Source organism: Anas platyrhynchos, chromosome 5 (genome assembly GCF_047663525.1).
Source record: "Anas platyrhynchos isolate ZD024472 breed Pekin duck chromosome 5, IASCAAS_PekinDuck_T2T, whole genome shotgun sequence".
Classification (NCBI taxonomy): domain Eukaryota; kingdom Metazoa; phylum Chordata; class Aves; order Anseriformes; family Anatidae; genus Anas; species Anas platyrhynchos.
The window spans coordinates 40870001-40890400 of NC_092591.1; the positions used below are offsets into that span (position 1 = coordinate 40870001).

Sequence of the window (20400 nt, forward strand, 5' to 3'; positions counted from 1 at the left end):
GTTCAATTATTTGAATCAAAGAGGTAGCAGCAATCCATAGTAACCAACAGAAAACCAAATTTCATCTGAGAATCTACAATTTTACTTTATGTCAACATGTAATTAAGTATTTGAGTTTTTGATTTCATTTTTTTTTCCATGCGCTATGAAGATGTATCTGTGTGTGATTATGTTATTTTTATGTTTGAAGTGTAATATATCTAACAAATAAAGTAAGTAGGGATGTGACAAATATCTAAAACGTATCAGAACTTTATAACATTAGTAGTGATATTCTAGGCAAATAACATACACTACTGTTTTTTTATGTCTATATGCTTTGTATTTGAACTTTTGTTGTAAAAGATGGCTATAAAATCACTTTTGTTACCTAACAAGGAAAAGAAGTGTTGATCCTTTGCTGTAAATATGCAGCACCCATCAAGTGACATGACACAGCCTTAATATCATCAACAGATCTTCCTTAGTTTTGCTGACTAACTCACCTCCAACAGATGTGCTGGAGTTGGTAAAAATGTCTTTAGAATTTAACTTTTCCCTCTAAACAAAGTTCTTCCTCAACTTTAATGTGATTTATATGTATTGGAAATTATATGGTGTAGTTCCACCTGAAATTAGAATAGTTTTTTAGATACCATTATAATACTCCAGTGAATCAGAATTTTAACATTGAGAAGCTAAACCTTGCTCATAAATTGTCACAGTGAAATCTTCTTAACATGTTTTCAAGTTCAATATTGATACAAAAAAATGTAGCTTGATTTAATAACTGGACAAAAAAAGGTGGTTTCATTTGTGCATATATTTTTTCCAAATATGTATGTACTTGGATGCCCTTAAATTCCCCAAGAAGGGAAATGCTTTCCACGGAGCTGCTTATTTCCAGTAACCCACATCAGAGCTGACACATGAAAAATGGTGAAATTACTGAAGGTAGTCCAGCCTGAATAAGGACTACCTTATTAGTTCAGGTACTTGCATCTCCCTAATTTTCATATTAATCATGTGTCCATCTTTCTTTGAAATAGGGCCATCATGCCTCACGTCAGAATTTAGCATGTAAGTAAAATTCATAGTGCTTCAAATCTCACATGAAAATATTTGTATGAAGAGAACAGTGACTAATTTTATTATTCCTATCTAACAAAAATGAGATTTATTTTAGTCGTTTTTCACTAGATATACAACATGAAGCAGGTGGCAGATAAACTTAAAAAATAATAATTTAAAAGTAGTCTCACAAATCCTCAGAAGAAAAACAAAAACCACTTACAAACAACAAAACCACCTCAAACCCAGAAGATAGTACTATGGTGCTGTTCCTATTTAACAAGGTTGCTACACACTGTAATGCACCTGTGTTATATATTTCTCATCAATTTTTACAGTTTCCACTGATTAAATATATATTGACTCATAAAGTATTACCATTACATCAATTGTCAGCAGATGCAAGAGTATGTCATTTAAATATTAACTATCATATAAAAATGGCAGCTTGATTGTTTGGAAGCAGTAATCTGGGGCTGGTTATTGCCACATTTCCCTAATGCATTAGGCAGCAGTCACAAAATGCATTGCCTTTCTTATATACCTGCTACTATGAAATCAGAAGCAGATAAGTTCTTTGTATATCATCTCTTCCTCTTAGATTTAATTCTTATTTATTTCTGAACTGCAGAAATCTTTGATCTGAATTGCAAAGATGCATTAGTATAACATAAACAAAGATACGCTCACTAGAGTCAGAAATTATATGCATAATCTCTAAATCAATGGGAAAAAATATACAAAGAACCAGTATATTACTATATTACTTTGTGCTTGAAACATTTTATGACAGTTCCCTTATAATATGGATGCAATATATCATGAATCAAGTTGTTTACCTAAATTCTTAATGAGATGGTACTTCTTTATGTAAAGTAGTGAGAACAGAATGTATTTTAAGACCTATTTTTTCCAGAAATGGTTAAAAAATAAAGAAAAAGCTACATATCACTACTAATATAAAATAAATCCTTTACTCTATGCTAACTGTATGATGAGGATATGTGGACACTTCACAGACCATTAAAACCTTCTAGTAATTGATAGGTAATCGCTCATTTACTAGCTGCAGCAATGTACATGAGAAAGAAACCATTCTCTTACTAATGTAACGTGTAGAACTTGCTGCTATTGCAACACTTAATGTTCATAGTGCCATATCATTTTTAATGCAAACACTCATTTTCTGCCCCCTTCTTACATTTTCTATTAAAATGCAGCACAAAAACAGCATACATTTCATTCTATCCCTTTGAGGGTTGCATAAGCAGTTCCATGGAGCTATTGTATTGTTATTACTATTGTAAATAAATATTTTAGAACTTAAGAGGTACATTTTTTTTTTTCTCTCTAGGAGGCTTGCCAAAACACTTTCAAACTTTTTACATCTTCTTTGAGGTAGCTTTAGAGAACATTTCTTAATGCAAAGAACACCTTCCTTGAATCCCAAGGTAGGTTCATATTCTAGCTAATGAACAGCATCAATACATTTGTCAGACTTTACAGAATCACAGAATCATCTAGGTTGGAAGAGACCTCGAAGATCACTTTAATAGCAACAGTCCCAAACTTTTCATACATCAGCTTTTCTAGGACATGGCTATACTGAAGAATTTATTCTGCTTAATTGCTTTACACTAAGCAGTCCTCATTAGCCATCCTCTTAACTTGTATGGACAGAAATAAAAGGAGTCAAGAAAATGAACTGTTTTAACCCTTCCAACTAAAAAAAAAATAAATCTTAAAATAGGGTTTGTTATTAAACACAAGGAAACAACAATAATTGATGCAACTTCATTTAATCAAGGAACTTTCAGCAAATTAGCAAGAACCTTCAGTAAATTTGTGCATTAAAGATCTATGTTTTGGCTGAAATTTCCAGCAAAACAGAAATTCAGAGTTTCTCACACATTCTCATTTAAGTTAGAAGACTAATTACATTAACTGATTTATTAATAAATGAGGCTTTTGTCTAATTATTATAAGTACTAACAGACTGGGGAACAATTTTAAATGTCTAATGTGCCTGGAAACCATTTTTTTTAGGTTAATTACATTTCTCAGTAAAGTCACTATAGATATGCCCCTTAGGTTTTACACTGGAAGATTAAAGAAAAAAGTGAAGATTACTACCTCATTGGCCAGCTCCAGTAACACAGGGGCAGCTGCATTTTTCATCACCCCATTCAGGTACCTAGACAAGACAAAGACAGGTAATTCTGTAGTGGCAAGAAAAGGCCAGTTTATACACATCAGTATGCCCTGTGAGTCTCTTTCATTTAGGGGAAAATACTCCAGTGCAGAGTATTTGATGAGACATATTTTAAGAAATAAGTATTTTAGACAATCACCAACTCTCCAGCATTGCCTCCTATTTATTCATCTGCAAGATATATCAATCTCAATTAAATCATTGGTTAAAAAAAAATAAAAAAAAAACAATAAATCAATAAAACAGTCTTAAAAAAAAAAAAGTGGCTTAATATCCTACAAATAACTTATACCTGTATTATTTATAGATGCATAACAGACAAGAAATCTCTATTATTCCCAGTAAAGATTTTGGGTTCCATCTGATCTTCAACTATGCAGGTGCAAAACACTGTACATCTTATTCAATTTACTACTGTGCACAAAAACGTATACTCAAAAGTTTTATCACAGATTTTATCAACCAGGGTAATAGTAGGTAATAGTTTGCATACTAAAAGCTTATATCACTGAAATCAGAGTCTAACAATTAAATTATTATTGTAAAAATATTAAAGGAAGAAATATGAAAAGGAGAATTAGGATCTATAAAGGATGACAGAAAGTCCAATACTCAGAATCTGCAGGGAGGAAGTTATATTATTGGAAGCCACTTTGTGTTTTGTAGCCATCTGGAAAAGAACAATAGTTATCAACATTTGAACCTGCTCATTTATCGTATCTTTATTCATATAGCAAATCATTACTGACATCATTAGAAGGCCACAGCCTTTCTACCTCTGTCATTATCTATCTATCAGAAGCCTCTCCTGCTCATTAGTTACAGACTTTTTTTTTTGTTTTTTTTTTTAATCATGTTAACTTTCTGTGAAATGGGTGTAAAACCTCTACATGAAACTGCAGAGGATGAGAGGCCTGTTTGCTTGCAAGTTATTCTGGGGCTTAATGAATAAAGGAAACAATAGAAGCTTATTGCTGTAACCTTTTTCAGCAATAAAGGTAACCTACGTAAAAACACAAAGTAAGATGCCTCATGTGTACTTAAACACTAAAAAGCTTATAATGGATGGGGGGAAAAAAACGAGTTCACAAACAAAATAATTAACCAGGAAGAACTGCTTGAGACTACTAATGTTCTAAAACATGCATGAAGCTGATTGAATGCCAAAGCTACCTCTAATAACAGAGTAATTTTCTCTCAGTTATTTCCAATGCTACTAGCAATTCCATTATGGACTAACAGGTTTCACATGCTGATGGCAATACTGTTCTGAAAAGTTCATTGAAACTTCTTGTAACTTGGCTTTGTTTGCCCAAATTTAGTCTCCGCAGAACAGCATGAACTACTCCACTCAACTGCAATTCTACCTGCTTCTAACAGGGACCACTGGAAATGACTACATTCAAAAATAGCTTCAGACAGAGAAAAGCAATAGAAACACAATTATCTGTTTGTATGTGGGAGGGAATAGGAAGGAGAATACCACGCACACTGTACAACTGATGGATGCCACAGAAGAATAGATCAGAAGATATGTGTCATGTTTATGCTTGTAGCATTTCAAACTGGTTTCTGACTCAAGAACACTGCCACTGCAGCTTACAAAACCTACTACACTGTAAATCTCCTAAAACAGGACTGAGATGAGTTTTCTAACTATTAACCAGAACATCTCTGATTTGAAAACGTGCGTTCTACTTGGCCATGCTAATATATTTGCAATATGAAAAACCCAGAAATAGCATAAAGATTTTTCCTACCACCACCATATAGCTTCATACATAATGCATCAGCTATGTACTGCTATCACACTTCAGACAGTGCAGGAGGAGACAGGAGATAGATCCTCCTACCTGATGGGAACCAAACGTAAACATACCTACAACCCTACTGGTGCTCTTAACATTTCTACTTTGCAAAAGCAAAACCTGGTTCTGTGTTCCAGGTTTATTTTAATGGAACTGGTAACACTATCATCACAGAAACATTTTTACACAACAATACAACTACTAAAATAAAGAAAATCAAGCCCCTAAAAGAGCACAATTCACACCAGATTTTCTAAACCAGTGTCTAGTATCATCAGGCTGCCCTTAGGTTTTAAATATATGACTTTGCAGAAGCACAGAGGAGTTAATTGTTTACAAATGGAGGCTTTTTGTTCATTTTCCTGGTTCACATAGATTAACATTAATCATAAATATCAGACATGTATAATCACAAGTATGAACTCACTTGCCATGCAAGCTCTTCAGATATGTCAGTCTACAAAGTAATATTTTAATTGCATATTTTTATCAGTTATCATTATGCCCCAATTATGTCATTGCAATATTTTAAGTAAAGCTTATAGAACTAGCAGACAAACTATAAGATGTAGCAAATATTTTATTAGCTTAAGATGTAAATAATTGTAGAATATTGTAAAAATAACATAAAGGTTTTCATTCTCCCTTAAAAGCTATTTCTGACACTTCTGTTGATAAAACAGGAGTGATCTAAAAATTGAAGCTGGCAATAGACTAATTTAATATGTAACTTTTTGTAATGTAATACAACTATTGTTTTTAAAAGGACAAGCAACTGCAACAGAAGAAGCTTCCTCACTGCAAGGAATTTATCGTCAATGCTAGTCTTCATACTGAAATCCCATAATTAGAAACTATACGCAATATATAATGAACATTACCACATACACTCTAAAGAATAATATTTGCTTATTTGGACTTAAAGCCAAGGAAGTATAACTCTTTTGATACGCCTGACCAGAACCTGAAAATTTTCTGCACTTTCACAAAAAAAAAAATTAGGTTAATACAAAAATTGTCTTCATAAACTAAGAAGCTAATTTACTTGTAATTGCCATAGCAACTAGTAGTTACGAAGATACTCTTAACTGAGGCGGGGAGGTCATACCTTTGGTAGTAAGTTTCAACAGCTTCAGCAGTGTGATGCTTGGCATGTGTTCTTTTGATTTGTTTCTAGAAAAACAAAAGAAAAACAAATGCTCATACAAATGTGTCACAGATGAAAACACAGAAATCATGACTGTCCAAACACATGCTTCTTGGCTACACTTTGATATATAAACTGAACTACTTTTTTAGATTCTATACAGAAATGATGTTCAATCTACCTATTGAATTGAATGTCTTCAGACTGTACTGCAATGTACCATATATGTAAAAGCCAATAAGGTCACAATAATTGAATCTAAATAAGTTTACTGAAGGCTGCAGAGGGCAAAGAAAAACTTGTTCTCTCTTTCAACCTTTGTATTAATTTTCCCTCAATTCAATTCCATCTAAGTCTGGTGCACTCTAGTTTTACAATTCAATTGGCATTTTTAACCAGGAAGAACATTGCTTAAAAACAACTTATTTGAAAAACTACAAAAAGTAATTCCATAGAGACTTGCCACTTGACTGACACCTGTCATCTCATGATAAATGACTCCATTTTCTGCCTCTCTTGCCTTCTGCCACTCCGGCAATGGTCATTTATCATCATCTCTGTCAGCAATGGAAAGCAGCACTGACAGTGCAAGTCAGCAAACATTTAGCACATGGAACCACGCAACACAGGGAAATTATTATTGTCAGAATAATAATGGTTTAGCATAATTTATTACAGGTCCACCAAATAAGCAAAGGCTAGATGTTATTAGACAGATGGATGGGTAGGCTTGGCAGCCATCCACTGAGACTCAGGCGGTACTTGATGTGGAAAAGGGAACATCCTCCAAACCAATCAGAAAGCTGGCAGTTCAATTACAAAGAAATAAAGGGACATTCATCATTCAATTAGGCACCTGTCAACCCTCACAAAGGAGAAAACTTCTAACCTGGTACTCCTGGGAGAAGATGCTCAGCAGAGTGGACTGCGATTGACTGGAACAAATAAAAGAAGGACAAAGTTAATTACTGGAGTGCACTGCAAAGAAACAAAAGAGAAGGGAGCTTCAAAGGTAGGCCTGCTGCCCTGTAATCTAACAGAACATGAAAACAAGTGTGGAAAAGTTGTTCCAGATGAACACCTCAGACAAAGGCTTCCTGCTGCTAGGTCAAGGAGAGAGCGTACGAGGGAGGGGAGGAAAATATAGCAAGAGTTTCAAAGCAAACTAGCATATTGTTTGGGTGATTCTTTTTCAGCTTCAGAACCTGCGAAGTCCTAGCAGTAGCAGGTACTGGAGTTAAAAGGGAAAAGACAAAAAGGAAAACAAAGCAAAATTTCCATTAATAATTGATGGACTTAAATTCCATCAGCAGTTGGGAACATACCGCTTGCTCATTGGCAACATATTGAAATTCATTTTGTTAGCAGCAAGGGAAGCTCTTCAGTAGCTGTCTCATATTCAGGTTAAAAACTTCCCTCTCTGTCAGAAGTAGCATATGGGACCACTGGAACATTCCCACTGAAACTGATGTGCTTTGAAAATAGAAACTTTCACAGCAGGAAGCCGAGATTCCCCGGAGTCGGTCATTTCCAAAAGCTGCCATAAGCTTCATTCATCTAAGGCTCCACTCAATGTCAAACACCTGGCAATGAAGCAACCTGGAAAGCATTCTTCCCAAGTGGGAATTTTTCTCTCTGAATTGTTAACATTTAGAAATGGGACAAGATTTTTTTTTCCCCTCTGAAAGGCAATCAATACCACACCGCTACTGTTTTCAATTGTCCTCTGTGGATAGATCTACCTCATCGCATCCTGAATACAATTAATTACTTCTGATATATTTTCCTACTACATGCAACTTGAACAAATTATAGTCTCAATAAATCAAGTTTTATGGTACAGCAAAGCACTATGAATAATTAACATTTTCTCTGTCACAAACTTACCTACTAAGGCATAACATAAGTAGTTCAAATATTCTGCAGTGTCTAAAGTCATGCTCTTCTGCCAGATTTCCTGTATGTGAGTTTAATGCCTGTATTACATCATATTTACATTTAATGTATATATGCTCTCCCTATTTAAATGGCCTTTCTCCTTGCAATTTTCACTCCTCAGGGATACTAATTTAAGATAAGTCTGACTCCCTTTTTGAAAAGGGAAGACCGAGGTACTGAAGGACTAAATAGCATGTTCAAGTTGAAACAGAAGGTATGTCTATGCAGCACAATAGAAAGTTACCCCTAGATCAACTAGTTGAAGCATTATGAGCAAAGTAACCAGGTTAATGCTGTGCTATACAGTGAGCTTATTGGTTTTGGTTATTTGTATCTGTGCTTCCAGCATCTTTGCCACAATACCGTAGCATAGGCTTGTCTGCCCAGCAGCACATCTGTGTGACAGCAGTAAGGTGAGCCTTGGTCTCTGGTATCTTACACGTGAAAATGTCCTCCCCGAGTACTCACTGACTGAACGTTAAAACTGTAGAAAAATGGTAGCAATATAACCCATCTAATATACAGATTAAGAAATTTACAGAGAAATAAAATTTACAGAAAAAAAATGACAATATAGTCAAGATTTTAAATATTCTTAAATATACATAACTTGTCACAGAGGCTAAGAGATATGTACCACAATGCCTCCCCAAAAAGGTGCATCATTCAGTTATGACAACCTTCGATATACAGATGTGATCAGTAAAAGGTGAACAAAGGAAAGAAATTAAGATTACATATACACACAGGCAATATACATATGCAAGGCTATAGTTTTCCAAGTTGATTTATTTGAAAAACACAACAAAAATAACAAACAAAAACCCCTGCAGTCTATAAATAAGTTGGATACATATGGCCCCCTAATGGCTCTCCACGTAACTATTATTATCTGGCAGATTTACATGATCATAATGGTAGAACTGAATGCAGAACAAAAGATTCAGAAGCAAAACAACAACAAGAGAGCAAAATCCAACCAACCAAGCAACAACAAAAAAACAGGACAGCATTTAACTGGATTTTTGGTTTGAGTTCTCCCCGATACACCAATTTTGTATTTTTAGACTACTGCCTGTAGAATTACTATAGTTATTGTACAATTACCTTAAAACAATCATTGATATATCAAAGAGTTGAGATCATTATCTCTCCTACACACACACATGACTCTTGTCCTTTTGTTCCCTTGGTGTCCCTGAATTCATCTTTCTACTTAAGTTTACTCCTGTGCTTCCAACTGTTCAGATCATTTAAGACTTGCCACAAATAGTAAAAAAACAACCAACCTTCAGTCCAGAAACTGAAGAAGTTGCATATATACTAGATTACAGCACAAAAACATTACAGCATTGATGGAGAACTACTTTAATAGTACCATTCCAGGAACGTCAAGCCTTACTACCAGATCTTTCTCTTTCTCCAAGAGAAGTGGATTTGTATCTTCAAATGGCTGCTTCCATGTTTCTTTTACTAACATAGTTTCCCTGTTAAACACCAAAAACACTCATCTTCCATTTGATGCTTCCTTGCCACAGTTTCATTGCCACTGGCAAAATGAAATGGCTGGCAAAATGAAAACTGCCTGGCAAAATGAAAAAGCTCCTTAAAACACAGCTGGAGGATCTAATGCAAGGTACCACTGAAAGCAAACTCAAATATCATGGTTTTGAAAAGTGTGCAAAAAGACAGTACAGTGTACTTGGAGACAGGACAGAAGTCATGAAAATGCATCTGCATAGCAAGACATAGCACAAAAAGACCACAGAGCAGCTGATACCAACAGTTCAGTTTAATGCTACGTAACTTATTCAGGGGGGATCTATCAAGTGTATACAAATATCTGCAGGGAGGCTACAAAGAAAACTGAGTGAGGCTCTTTATAATGTTGCCCAGTGGCAGGACAAGAGGCAATAGGGCACAAGCTGAAACACGTGATGTTTTGTCACAACACCAGGAACTTGTGAGAATGACTGAGCACTGGCACTGGAGTTACAGAGTTAGGGGCTATGAAGTCTCCCTCCTTGGAGATGTTTAAAAACCGCCTGGATGTGGTCCTGGGCAGTGTGCTCTGGGTGGCCCTGCCTGGGCAGGGGGCTGCAGCAGACTTCCAGAGGTCCCTGCTAACCTCCCACCATGCTGTGGTTAGTGCTGAGTGCCATTAATGCTACAGACGCTGCCAAATGCCTAGGGCTCTAGCCTTCCTCTGCAAGATTTCAAAGCTGCAAAAGAGCAGACAAATTAATATTGCTAAGGTATTGAGGAAAACAACCATACTACTTAAAATACCTTTTATTCAAAATAAAATTTCAGTGTTCCATTATTTCCTCTTACAGAATAAACTTCATATAAAAGCATAAAGGTTTTACTGGATGACTGAGAATATATAGACACGTTTCTATCAAAGAAGCGCCTTGGTTGAGAACTGATTGTAGAGCCATGGTATGGACTTACAGATTTTCTAAAACAAACAAACAAACAAATCCCAAACCCATAATTCTCAGTACTACCTAGTTTAAATAGCTGATATATTTTCTAGTAAACCAAGAAGGCTTTCCTTGTAAATTTTGTAGCAGCCACTTTCATGGAAACATTTCCTTCTGCAATACCAGATGCTAATGGAGATAACTCCCAGAACTCCATTCAAAGCAACCAGCCTAGCTCTTGAAATACCCTCTTTTTCTTGTACAGCAGTATCTGTAATGAACCAATTTACCTTTTGTTACTCTGTTGATGTTAGTGGCATACTTCCATCTGAATGCCTGATGTAGTTTGTGCTCTTGTCAATACAGAACCTGATTTATGCAGAAAACAGTGTGAAATCTAAAACCTACCCAGCACTACAAAATGTTCATGTCTTGTTTAAAGAAAATAATTCTTTAAAAATACTGGAATATTATTTCTGGGTTCCAAATGATATAAAGACATAAAAATTTGCTTTTCATGTAAAAAAAAAAAAAAAAAAAAAGTATTACAGCTTTCAAATCCCATCCATGTTTAGAATGGGATGCCCAAGTCAGACCAGAACATGCTAGAAATAAGTCAAGCTAAAAAGACAATTGCAAGTCTGGTGCCAGAAAAATAATATGCCTTTAAGTTATTTAACATGTAAGAATAAAACTTAGACTAGTCTCTTCTAATGAATCCCAGAATCTGATAGAGAAGTGCCATAATCTCTGGAGAATGTCTGCAATGAGTTGCAGTGAGTATTAACTAGTAATAGATAATATGCTGACACAGATCAGTGCTTCACAACTACAGATGATACAAAATTATGGCCAAGAAGCAGCTAGTAAGGACCCAAAGATTTTAATTGGATCAAATTAACATCTCTACAAAGTATGCTTGCAGGTCTAGCCAAGACTTGGAGTGCTGTCCAACTTAGTATTTGCTACTTACTAGAGCCTTGCCCTGAGAAAATCCAAAGATGACTTCTGCAATTATTATATTATCATCCCTTTCAGATAATGAATTGTTTAGGGATAAGATAAAACTTAAACTTCCCACTTCATTTGCTGAAATTTCTCCAAATGTAAATTTTTTGGTACAAAAATGAGTTTCTACTTGTTTCATCTCTTCACTTGAAAATGAATTTCTTTTTCCTCAACTTTAACTCCACACTTTTTGCCCAAAATAGCACAACTAAAAATGCAGCTTTACATTTCACGTATTTTATGATGGAACAACGGAAGACTACCTGAACTGACCAGTAAATAAATAAATAAATAAACAATCAAGGGTAAATGTGAACTACAGTATTTAAGCCAGTAACAATTCAGACAAGTGGAGACAAGCAGGGGGAGAGCAAAGTCCATTATGAAACAAACCAATGTAATACTTATTATATACACACCAGTTTTTTTTTTGTTTTGTTTTGTCTGTTTTTTCCCTAACACATGAAATCTACAAAGAACATACCTTCATTACTTCCCTTTCACAAAATGGAACATTCCACCTCAGGAAGATGATAAACATAATGGTTAAAAGACTGTGTGTGAGGAAAGGATCTGCATTTCCAAAATTCAGAGGCAGTAATGTGTGAAATCCCAAAGCACCACTGTCAAAGGTTCTCTTGGAAGAGCATCCAACAGTGTATCTTAGCTACTGTAGGAATTCAGGTATAGAAGAAGTTGTTTCTTTCCTTTCACATTCTTCAGCATGAGTATGGAGTGCTAGTCATATCCCTTCATGAAATGTTCTGAAGCAGACAGCAAGAGACCCTCATTTCTAGTAACCAGAAATGAACTTTTTCTTTCCACATATAATAAGTTTTAAAATATTTTTGCCAATGTGATATTTATCTTTAAAATATAAGTAATAAATACAACCTAGGCCTAGAATTGTATGATGCTGCCATGCTGAACTAAGTATCTATGTGAGGAAAGAAATATATGATTTTGACAAACTTAAATGTCTGGAGGTGAAAGGAGAATACTTGCAGTTATCCTAAAATTCCAGAATGTGTCTGAAATGTGTTTTTCCATCGTTAAAGACATGAAACAAAGCTGAGCATATTCATTCTCACCTTCTGTGCTGCAAACTCTTTGCAACAGGGATTCCTACAGAAATCCATGTTTGCATACTGCTTATCACTAACCACTTGATTTCTAAAAACTCCATCAATAATTATAGCGGCATTGGTTCAAATACGTAATACATGCACAGATGTGTAAAGCCTCCATGGCTTCCTAGAACTGCAAGATGTAGGCTGACAAGCACTGCAGTTATGCCTGTAAATCAACTAAAACCAGTCTGATGGTGAACTTCCTTTGTGAGTGAAGGTGACAAGAAGTGAATTCTCAGAATTTCTTTCAAGTGTCAGGATGGGAAGAAGGCTCCTTAACCATCTGAATGTGTCCACATGAGGATCTAGTAAGCCTCAGGAATAACAAAGGCTTACTAAGATTTGAGAACTGCTATGCTGATACAAATCTAAGCATTAAAGGATGTGGAATGAAGGAGAGGAAGTCACTGACTACTAGAATAAAGTTATGGTTTTAACCTCTCTTTTTTAATATTAAAACCTTTCCTAAAGGTTTAATATGTTTGTGGCCACTTCACTGAGTGGAAGTTCTCAAAAAGCAAATTATTGTCTCTGTACACATATATACTTTACCATTCACAAATCTAACATGAATTTATTGAAGTCAGCAAATGACCAATTTAAGCTAAATCAATGTACATGTCTGTGTATGTATGTATAAATATGTGTGTGTCAACATATGTGCCTAAATCAGGAACTGAATTTGATTTGGAGTAACTAAGTCACATAAAAGACAGTAGGTCTTCAGTTACAGCACTGTCATTTCTGTAAAGCAGGTATCTTCCAATATTACAACTTTCCAACTATACCTGTATTTTGGGAACCATAAAACCATTACCATATGTTGGGGAAATACTTCCATTATAAATATATTTATACCATAAAAATTCAATAAATATATAGATAAAAAGGAGTACCTGTGGTAGAGCTGACACAGTCATTAAACAGTACAACAGCTTGACTCAGAAGATGTAAATATGAATCACAAACTAAAAACTGTCTTTGCATCAATTTTATAGCTTTGGTAGATTTAAAAATAAAAACCAAAAATAAAGAGTCTGCAGAAAAATTCTTCCTACATTGCAGGTTCACAATATCCAAGAATAATGAAAAGGTTAAATGCAGGCATGTGCACACAACTTTGCTGCCTATAGCCAAGGTTTTGAGAATAACTGTATGACAAAAGCTCCGAGAAGGCTACTTGCGAAGAGTCATCACTTCTATGACCTTGACATTGGTTGGTCTCACAACTTCTATACAATTTAGTGATGTGCAAGAACAGATGATGGTGCAATACATAGAAATGGCAGCATTTAAAATTCATAGTAGCATAAGGCCATTACTTTTCCCACTGGGCCACTTGAACTTTAATAATGTCTGACCTAGTTGGCCAATAAGTTCTAGCAGCAGACAGAGGAAAATTGCCAGTATTAGATACTGTTTGAATGATTTTTCATTTAGAAAGACTTAGAAGTTCCTTTAAGAACGTGGCACCAATTCTTCCTGTAGACACCTCATTTTTTTGTGTCTGTTGTAACAGCCAATATATTTTAAAACAACTGCAGACAACAAACAATTCGTAACTGATGTGAAAAAAATGAAGAAGTAAATACCAATTATCAATACAGGCAATGCTCACAACATAGTGCTTGCTCCCCAAAGAACTGAATTCCACCTCATTTCATTAATAACAAAAAACAAAAAACAACAAAACACCTTTCCACAGCAATAATACAAGTTTAACTCAAAATACACAATATTCTAATTGTCACAAGGTATTTTTGATCTAGCCCCCAAAATAAAAAAAAAAGAAGTCAGAAGAAAGATGCTTTTTTCCTATATGGTTCTGTACACTCACATTGCGAACAACAGTCCCCTTCCAAGGGAATAAGCAACAGTAGCTTTTGTGGCTGAAGATGGAACTCTGAAAACACTGGAACAGAGGAGTGATATTTCCAATTGAAAAGAAACTACGTTTTGGTCTCATCATGTTAGTAAGCAAATATCAGAACAATATTTCTGACAGTTTATTGTCTGTATTTTTCGTTCCAGAATTAAACATCAGTGTTGTAGTATGCTCAAAACTATTTAAATGCCAAACCCACACAAAGACTCCTATATATAAAAACTTTTTCACTAATGCTTCAAGTAAAGTCTCTTCCACAAAAACACAAAACTACTTTGTAAAGTTCATTTTTCAAACAGAATCTGCAACGATACAGAACCAAAGGATATTCACAACAGAGGCTTAAAAATACAGTGTCAATGCTAGAACATGAAATTAAAACTCTCCGACAAATATTCTGACATAAGGTTTCAATGACTTTCAAATCTTTTCAACTTACACATACCAGAACTACTCTGGTACCCTTTGATCTCCTAGTCAGGGAGCCCATTGACAAAAGAAACTGATAGGAGGAGTCAAATAGAGTTTGCCTCCCACCTTCAGTTTGATAATCTCAGGACTTTTTCTTCCCATGTCCTTCTCCTGCTATTCTCTAATGTTCTCTTTTAACTCTGCCAATACAATTTCTCAGAAATAAATTCAATAAATTAAACAAAATAACTGCAAAGCTCGAAACTAACATAGCAAATCTGCTTATGTGGCATTGCAATGTCCATGTCCTCAGTTTAGCAGGAACGTAACAGCCAGGAAAGAGGGAGTGAACACATTCCCTAAGTAGAGGCAAAGCAGAGACTGAAATAGAAAAGCAAAACCTCTGCAAATGCTTTGGCTGCATTAAATGTACTCCATCCATACTTAATTTCAATTTATTTCAGTTAAGGCTACACAGAAAACATGTTTTCAAGTTTGAACTTTTTTCTCTTTGTAACACAATCTAAATGCTGCTCCATCAGACAGAAATACACAAGTTTTCGTTACCTGATGACAGCTGTGCAACGAAACATGCACCTAGCTGCAATTACAATAGACTTCAACAAGCAGTTAAGGCAGGGAAGCTGCAATTTAAGCCAGGGATTTATTTATCCCTCATCTTTTCTATCTGCCCCCTTCATAGGGCCAAAGTCTTTATGTTGAAATAAAGTTCAGACTTAGTTGGCTGTTATTGGAAAGAAGTATTTCATATATTTGTTTCGTGTTCTTTGTCTTTACTTTGTTTAGGTAACTATTGTCTTAGTTCCCTTTCCTCCCAAGAAGAGTAAGATTGTAGAACACCTCATCTAAAGAGGTTTTTCAGACTATGATCTTAAGTGTCCTGATTTGCGGAAAATAGGGATCATTCCACTTTATAACTTTTTTATTCAAACTTACATTGTCCCTAAACCATAAATGCTTAAAGTTAATTTTAGAAAACTATTTTTATTAGTGAATGGCAAATTGAAGCTAATTAGACTGTTCTTTTTATGTTAAAAAATTAGCCAATATGTAAAAAGCGTATCTACGCCAATTTGAAACTAAATAAATCCCCAAACACCTTTAAACAATTTACTCCTAAAAATACATAATCAAATTTAGAAAACTATAAATTATATTTAAATTTATTATTTACAAGCAATTAATTACGAAGACAGCCAGGTGGCTTTCATTACATAAATTACTGTTAATGACACTTGCCTCATGCTGCTACTGTATTTAGCATTTGCATGCATCACATGTCAAGCACACACACTGTTGCACAGCTATCTCCAGGGTAAAAGTGAACACCTTAAGTCAAAAAAGCTTCCAGTAACCGAATCAAAAATTGTTAATTCCTTAAACAAATCAGGATCTTTCTGAAGTTTCTCACACAGGATATAATTTAAAGAATTTTAGCTCTATCAAACACAGATTGTACAGAAGTGCAGTTGTAAGTAAATTCCAGTTTGGTGGATGACGCTAATTTAAGGCAAGAAATAAACCCATTTATAACTAGTCCATTTGAGGTTTTTAGTCTTAAATCTTAAATAGTGTATTGAAGTTTGTCATTTAAAAGTTACTGATAATAATATAAATACAAAAAAAATCAACACGGAGTAATTCTTGCCTATCCACCTCGCTGACAGTGCAGTACTTTGTCGTGTGTCTATAAGGTATTTTAACATGCATATTTACAAAGCCTTCTTCCAGTCTTTCTGAGACTGAAGTCTTCCAGTTTAAGGTTGATTATGCCTCTCATGTATAGCTTACTAGAGGGCATTGCTTACGTAGAGGGAATAAACTAATTTCAACATTAAACACTGGAAACACAGCAGAATGCACTAAGAAGGAAATCCAGCTGTTTCTTCTTACTAGCAGCCATCCAGGATTCTTTTTAAAACTGCCTATCTAGAGCTGTGACAAATGTGTTCATTGGCAGGTGATAAGAGAGCATCTGACAAGAGGTGATCGCAATTTTATATTATTCTACCCTAACACTTCTCTACCCTTCTTTTCCACTCCGACCAATTGAATTTTCCTTTCCTTTCCTTTCCTTTCCTTTCCTTTCCTTTCCTTTCCTTTCCTTTCCTTTCCTTTCCTTTCCTTTCCTTTCCTTTCCTTTCCTTTCCTTTCCTTTCCTTTCCTTTCCTTTCCTTTCCTTTCCTTTCCTTTCCTTTCCTTTCCTTTCCTTTCACTACTCTGCAAATGGGGACAATGCTTCGCCTCCTGCGTTGCCACAGAGGCCGTGCTTCCAGCAGAACTCTGATGCCATGCCCTAGCTGAACGGAGTCATCCCTGATGTAAACACTCCATAGGTTCACCGTAGAGCACCACCTTCAATAAGCGCCAAAATCTGACTTGGTCTTAGTAGAATGGGCCCAGAGGCCTTGGTAAATAAATATGTGGGAACTATGGAAGAAGTAAAACTAGTTCAACATCAAACATTTGCGCCGTGTTAAAATAAACTAAATATGACCTCAAACTGCATCAAGTCATATGGCATGACTCACTGACACTTCTTAAATTTCTGGGAGTTGTCAAAAATGTAATAAAAATATACATTGCTGTCTTTGCATTAAAGCACATGAGGACCAGACTTTGAAAAAAAAAATAATCACGAGACGAGGGTAACTAAACTTCACTAGAATTCAGTGAAATTTGACAATTAACATCATTTGAGCAGCTTTAAAAAAGGGCATAAACAAAACATCCCAAACCTACCCCTCTTCCATTTTGAAGTCTTAACACATTAATGATAAAGCAGCAAAGGCCGCCGCATCTTTTCCTCCTTCAAATTATTTTTTAAAATTGTTCTCCACATTTAACTCTCAGGTTTTTGTATGTTTCCTAATTCCTAATAATGGCAAATTAGCAGAACTAGGATATCAAAAGACAATGACAATTGAGAAGCTGGAGGAAAAAATATTCTGTACTGGACTGGTTCCATTTCTGTATGCTACTCAGTAACTACCAGCTTATCTAACATACATATCATAACATATATTTATATGTTATCATAACATAAGTTTGTTAAAATCATGTTATCATAACATAAAAAAATGCATGTTCTTACAAAAAGGTGAGTCATCCCCTCGACTTTTAACTAAAGGGCACCTGATAGCTTCCCAACCAAAACCAGGGGTGTTGAGACCTATATTACAGAAACCAAAGATTTAGAGGGAAGAAGGAGACTGATCTATGGACTAATACTAATTTGGGGTGGATACCTTTTGCTTTCAAACTTCTCCTTTTAAGTAATAGTTCATTTGATTAACTTTCACTTAGCGGTAATTTCTCCTTCCCTGCAACAGTAAAGCTTTAAGGCCAAGAACAGGAAAAAAAAAAAAAAAAAAAAAAAGGAGTGAATTTTATTTTTAGCACAGCAGATAAGCAACTGTAGCTTCTCTTGGTACCCTTAAAGTGTTTTGTTAATGCACCACTTTCCACTAAACCAACCACAAACAAATCTTTAAGTTAAAGTTATGGCTGTTCCCATGTAATCCGTTACCTGTAACAAACAAACAAACAACAAAAAAAAGGCAGAAGGCCTCTCCAGCCACCTAATCACCATATCAATGACACATGCCACAACAGAGAAGCACTAGTTTATTTGATTGATCATGGTAGATAAACTCCAAATAACAGAGAAATTAACAAATGCTTGACATTTGCTCAACATCCATTATTCTGACACTGCTTTCAGGATTTCAAAGCCTGGGAGTATGCTTAATCAACATTCATATTCCCCAGTGAGCTACAGGCACCATATTGCGCCCCGCCTTAGTACTGATGAAAACTGCATATTGGCCATTTCCAAAATGTTCTGGGACTCCACACAGGGCCCCTTCTCTCCCTTGTTCCTGTTCTGCAGTTTTCTTTTAAACACTTCCAAGACAAAAGCATCTGCCAGTTTTTCTCTCTGGGGATGTATGCAAAATGAACTTAACAGTTTTAAGGCAGGAGAAACCCTCACATCTAAATTCATTCATAGGACAGAAAAGGGCCTAAGAGGCCTCTCTAGGGACAAAACCCTGCTGAAATTTTCCCCGACAACAGTGGGAGCTTTATAAAATCTAAGTCCAGACAATTTCCAATTCAAATGCCCAGCATAGCATGACCTTTGTCAGATCTATGAGCCCTAGATGCACCCACTATTTTTTTATTCTAACCAGCACAGACATTAGACAGGGCACTACTGCTAAGCAGGAGGTTGAATATTTGCATGCTCTTCTATTGTGAAAACGTAACAGTGACAGCACTGTGTCGAATTCTTTTCCCCCTAGAACTTTAACTCCGTAGGAGAGGCATAGCTGACAGATGACTCTCCCAACATCTGTGTTATGTACACTGCACAGCTGAGGAACCTTGGATCACTGTCACAGCTTCTCGGAGATGACCTACACCTTTCTTATATCTGCCCATGATCAAAAGTAAAATCAAAAATTGAAAACACCATTTTTTTAAATGAAAAGTAAATATGGCAAGGAAGATTAACATAATTTAGTCATTAAGCTGTTCACATAGCAGCTCACCATATGTTGTATAAATGTCCTATACAAAATAATTTATCAGACCTGACACGTTGCACATCATATTGTATTATTTAATATGCTTACTAAAATTTCATGGATCAAGCTCCACTTCTGAAAGCATACAGAAAGCCCTAGAAAATATTTCTTCATCTTCTATGATTTATTTTGATTACCTTTTACAGCTACATGATAAAGTGGAACTTGCAAAATTATGAGGTTAAGGTTTACGCAGCTATTGCTTCATATACTAAAATATAACAAATGGCTCCATGTCTATATACCATTTTACTTGCATTTAATATTCAGAAGCACATTAAACTAAGCACATTGCTTTCCACTGCATATTTTAATAATTTTAAACGGTTATTTCAGTATACAACCCGATCCACTAATGCAAAGTTCCATTGATATATTATCCCTGGTGAGGAGACTAAAAAGCTAAGAATTACAAAATAAATTAAAGCCAGTGATTATCATGTAATAAATGCTGACCCTCCCCCAACCAGTCTACATAGAAATATATTAATTTCTCAAAGTAGCTGAAACATTTGAATAGTATTTTTCAATTATTGAGACTGAAAATGTTAGAACTGCAGACAAATATGACTAGACAAATGGACGAAAACTCTATTCAGAAACCGCAAAACCACAAAAACAATCATGTATAAAAATGATCGTCAGTCACTAGTGAGGTCCATCTGTAAATACTAAATTCAAAAAAAAAGCATAAGCTTGTGGATACTAGCGGTTGAATACCCAACAGGATTTTTTTTTTAAAGTCACTTAGAGGACATACCAGACAGACAGATAA

The 20400-nt window shown here is 35.3% G+C and overlaps 1 protein-coding gene across 6 annotated transcripts in view; it reads right to left on the reverse strand.

Moving 5' to 3' along the window:
• The window catches only part of CDIN1 (CDAN1 interacting nuclease 1), a 128893-nt gene that overhangs the window by 95534 nt on the left and 12959 nt on the right, over window positions 1–20400 (reverse strand). For all 6 annotated transcript variants that reach the window (XR_005266066.2, XM_038179598.2, XM_027457663.3 and 3 more), the window contains exons 2-4: window positions 7107–7152; window positions 6179–6243; window positions 3184–3244 (exon numbers count right to left, since the gene is read on the reverse strand). Coding sequence is in view for 5 of the 6 variants with exons in the window: in XM_038179598.2 (XP_038035526.1) it covers window positions 3184–3244; window positions 6179–6243; window positions 7107–7152 (172 nt within the window). In the remaining variant the exon portion in view is untranslated. The remainder of the gene's footprint in view (window positions 1–3183; window positions 3245–6178; window positions 6244–7106; window positions 7153–20400) is intronic.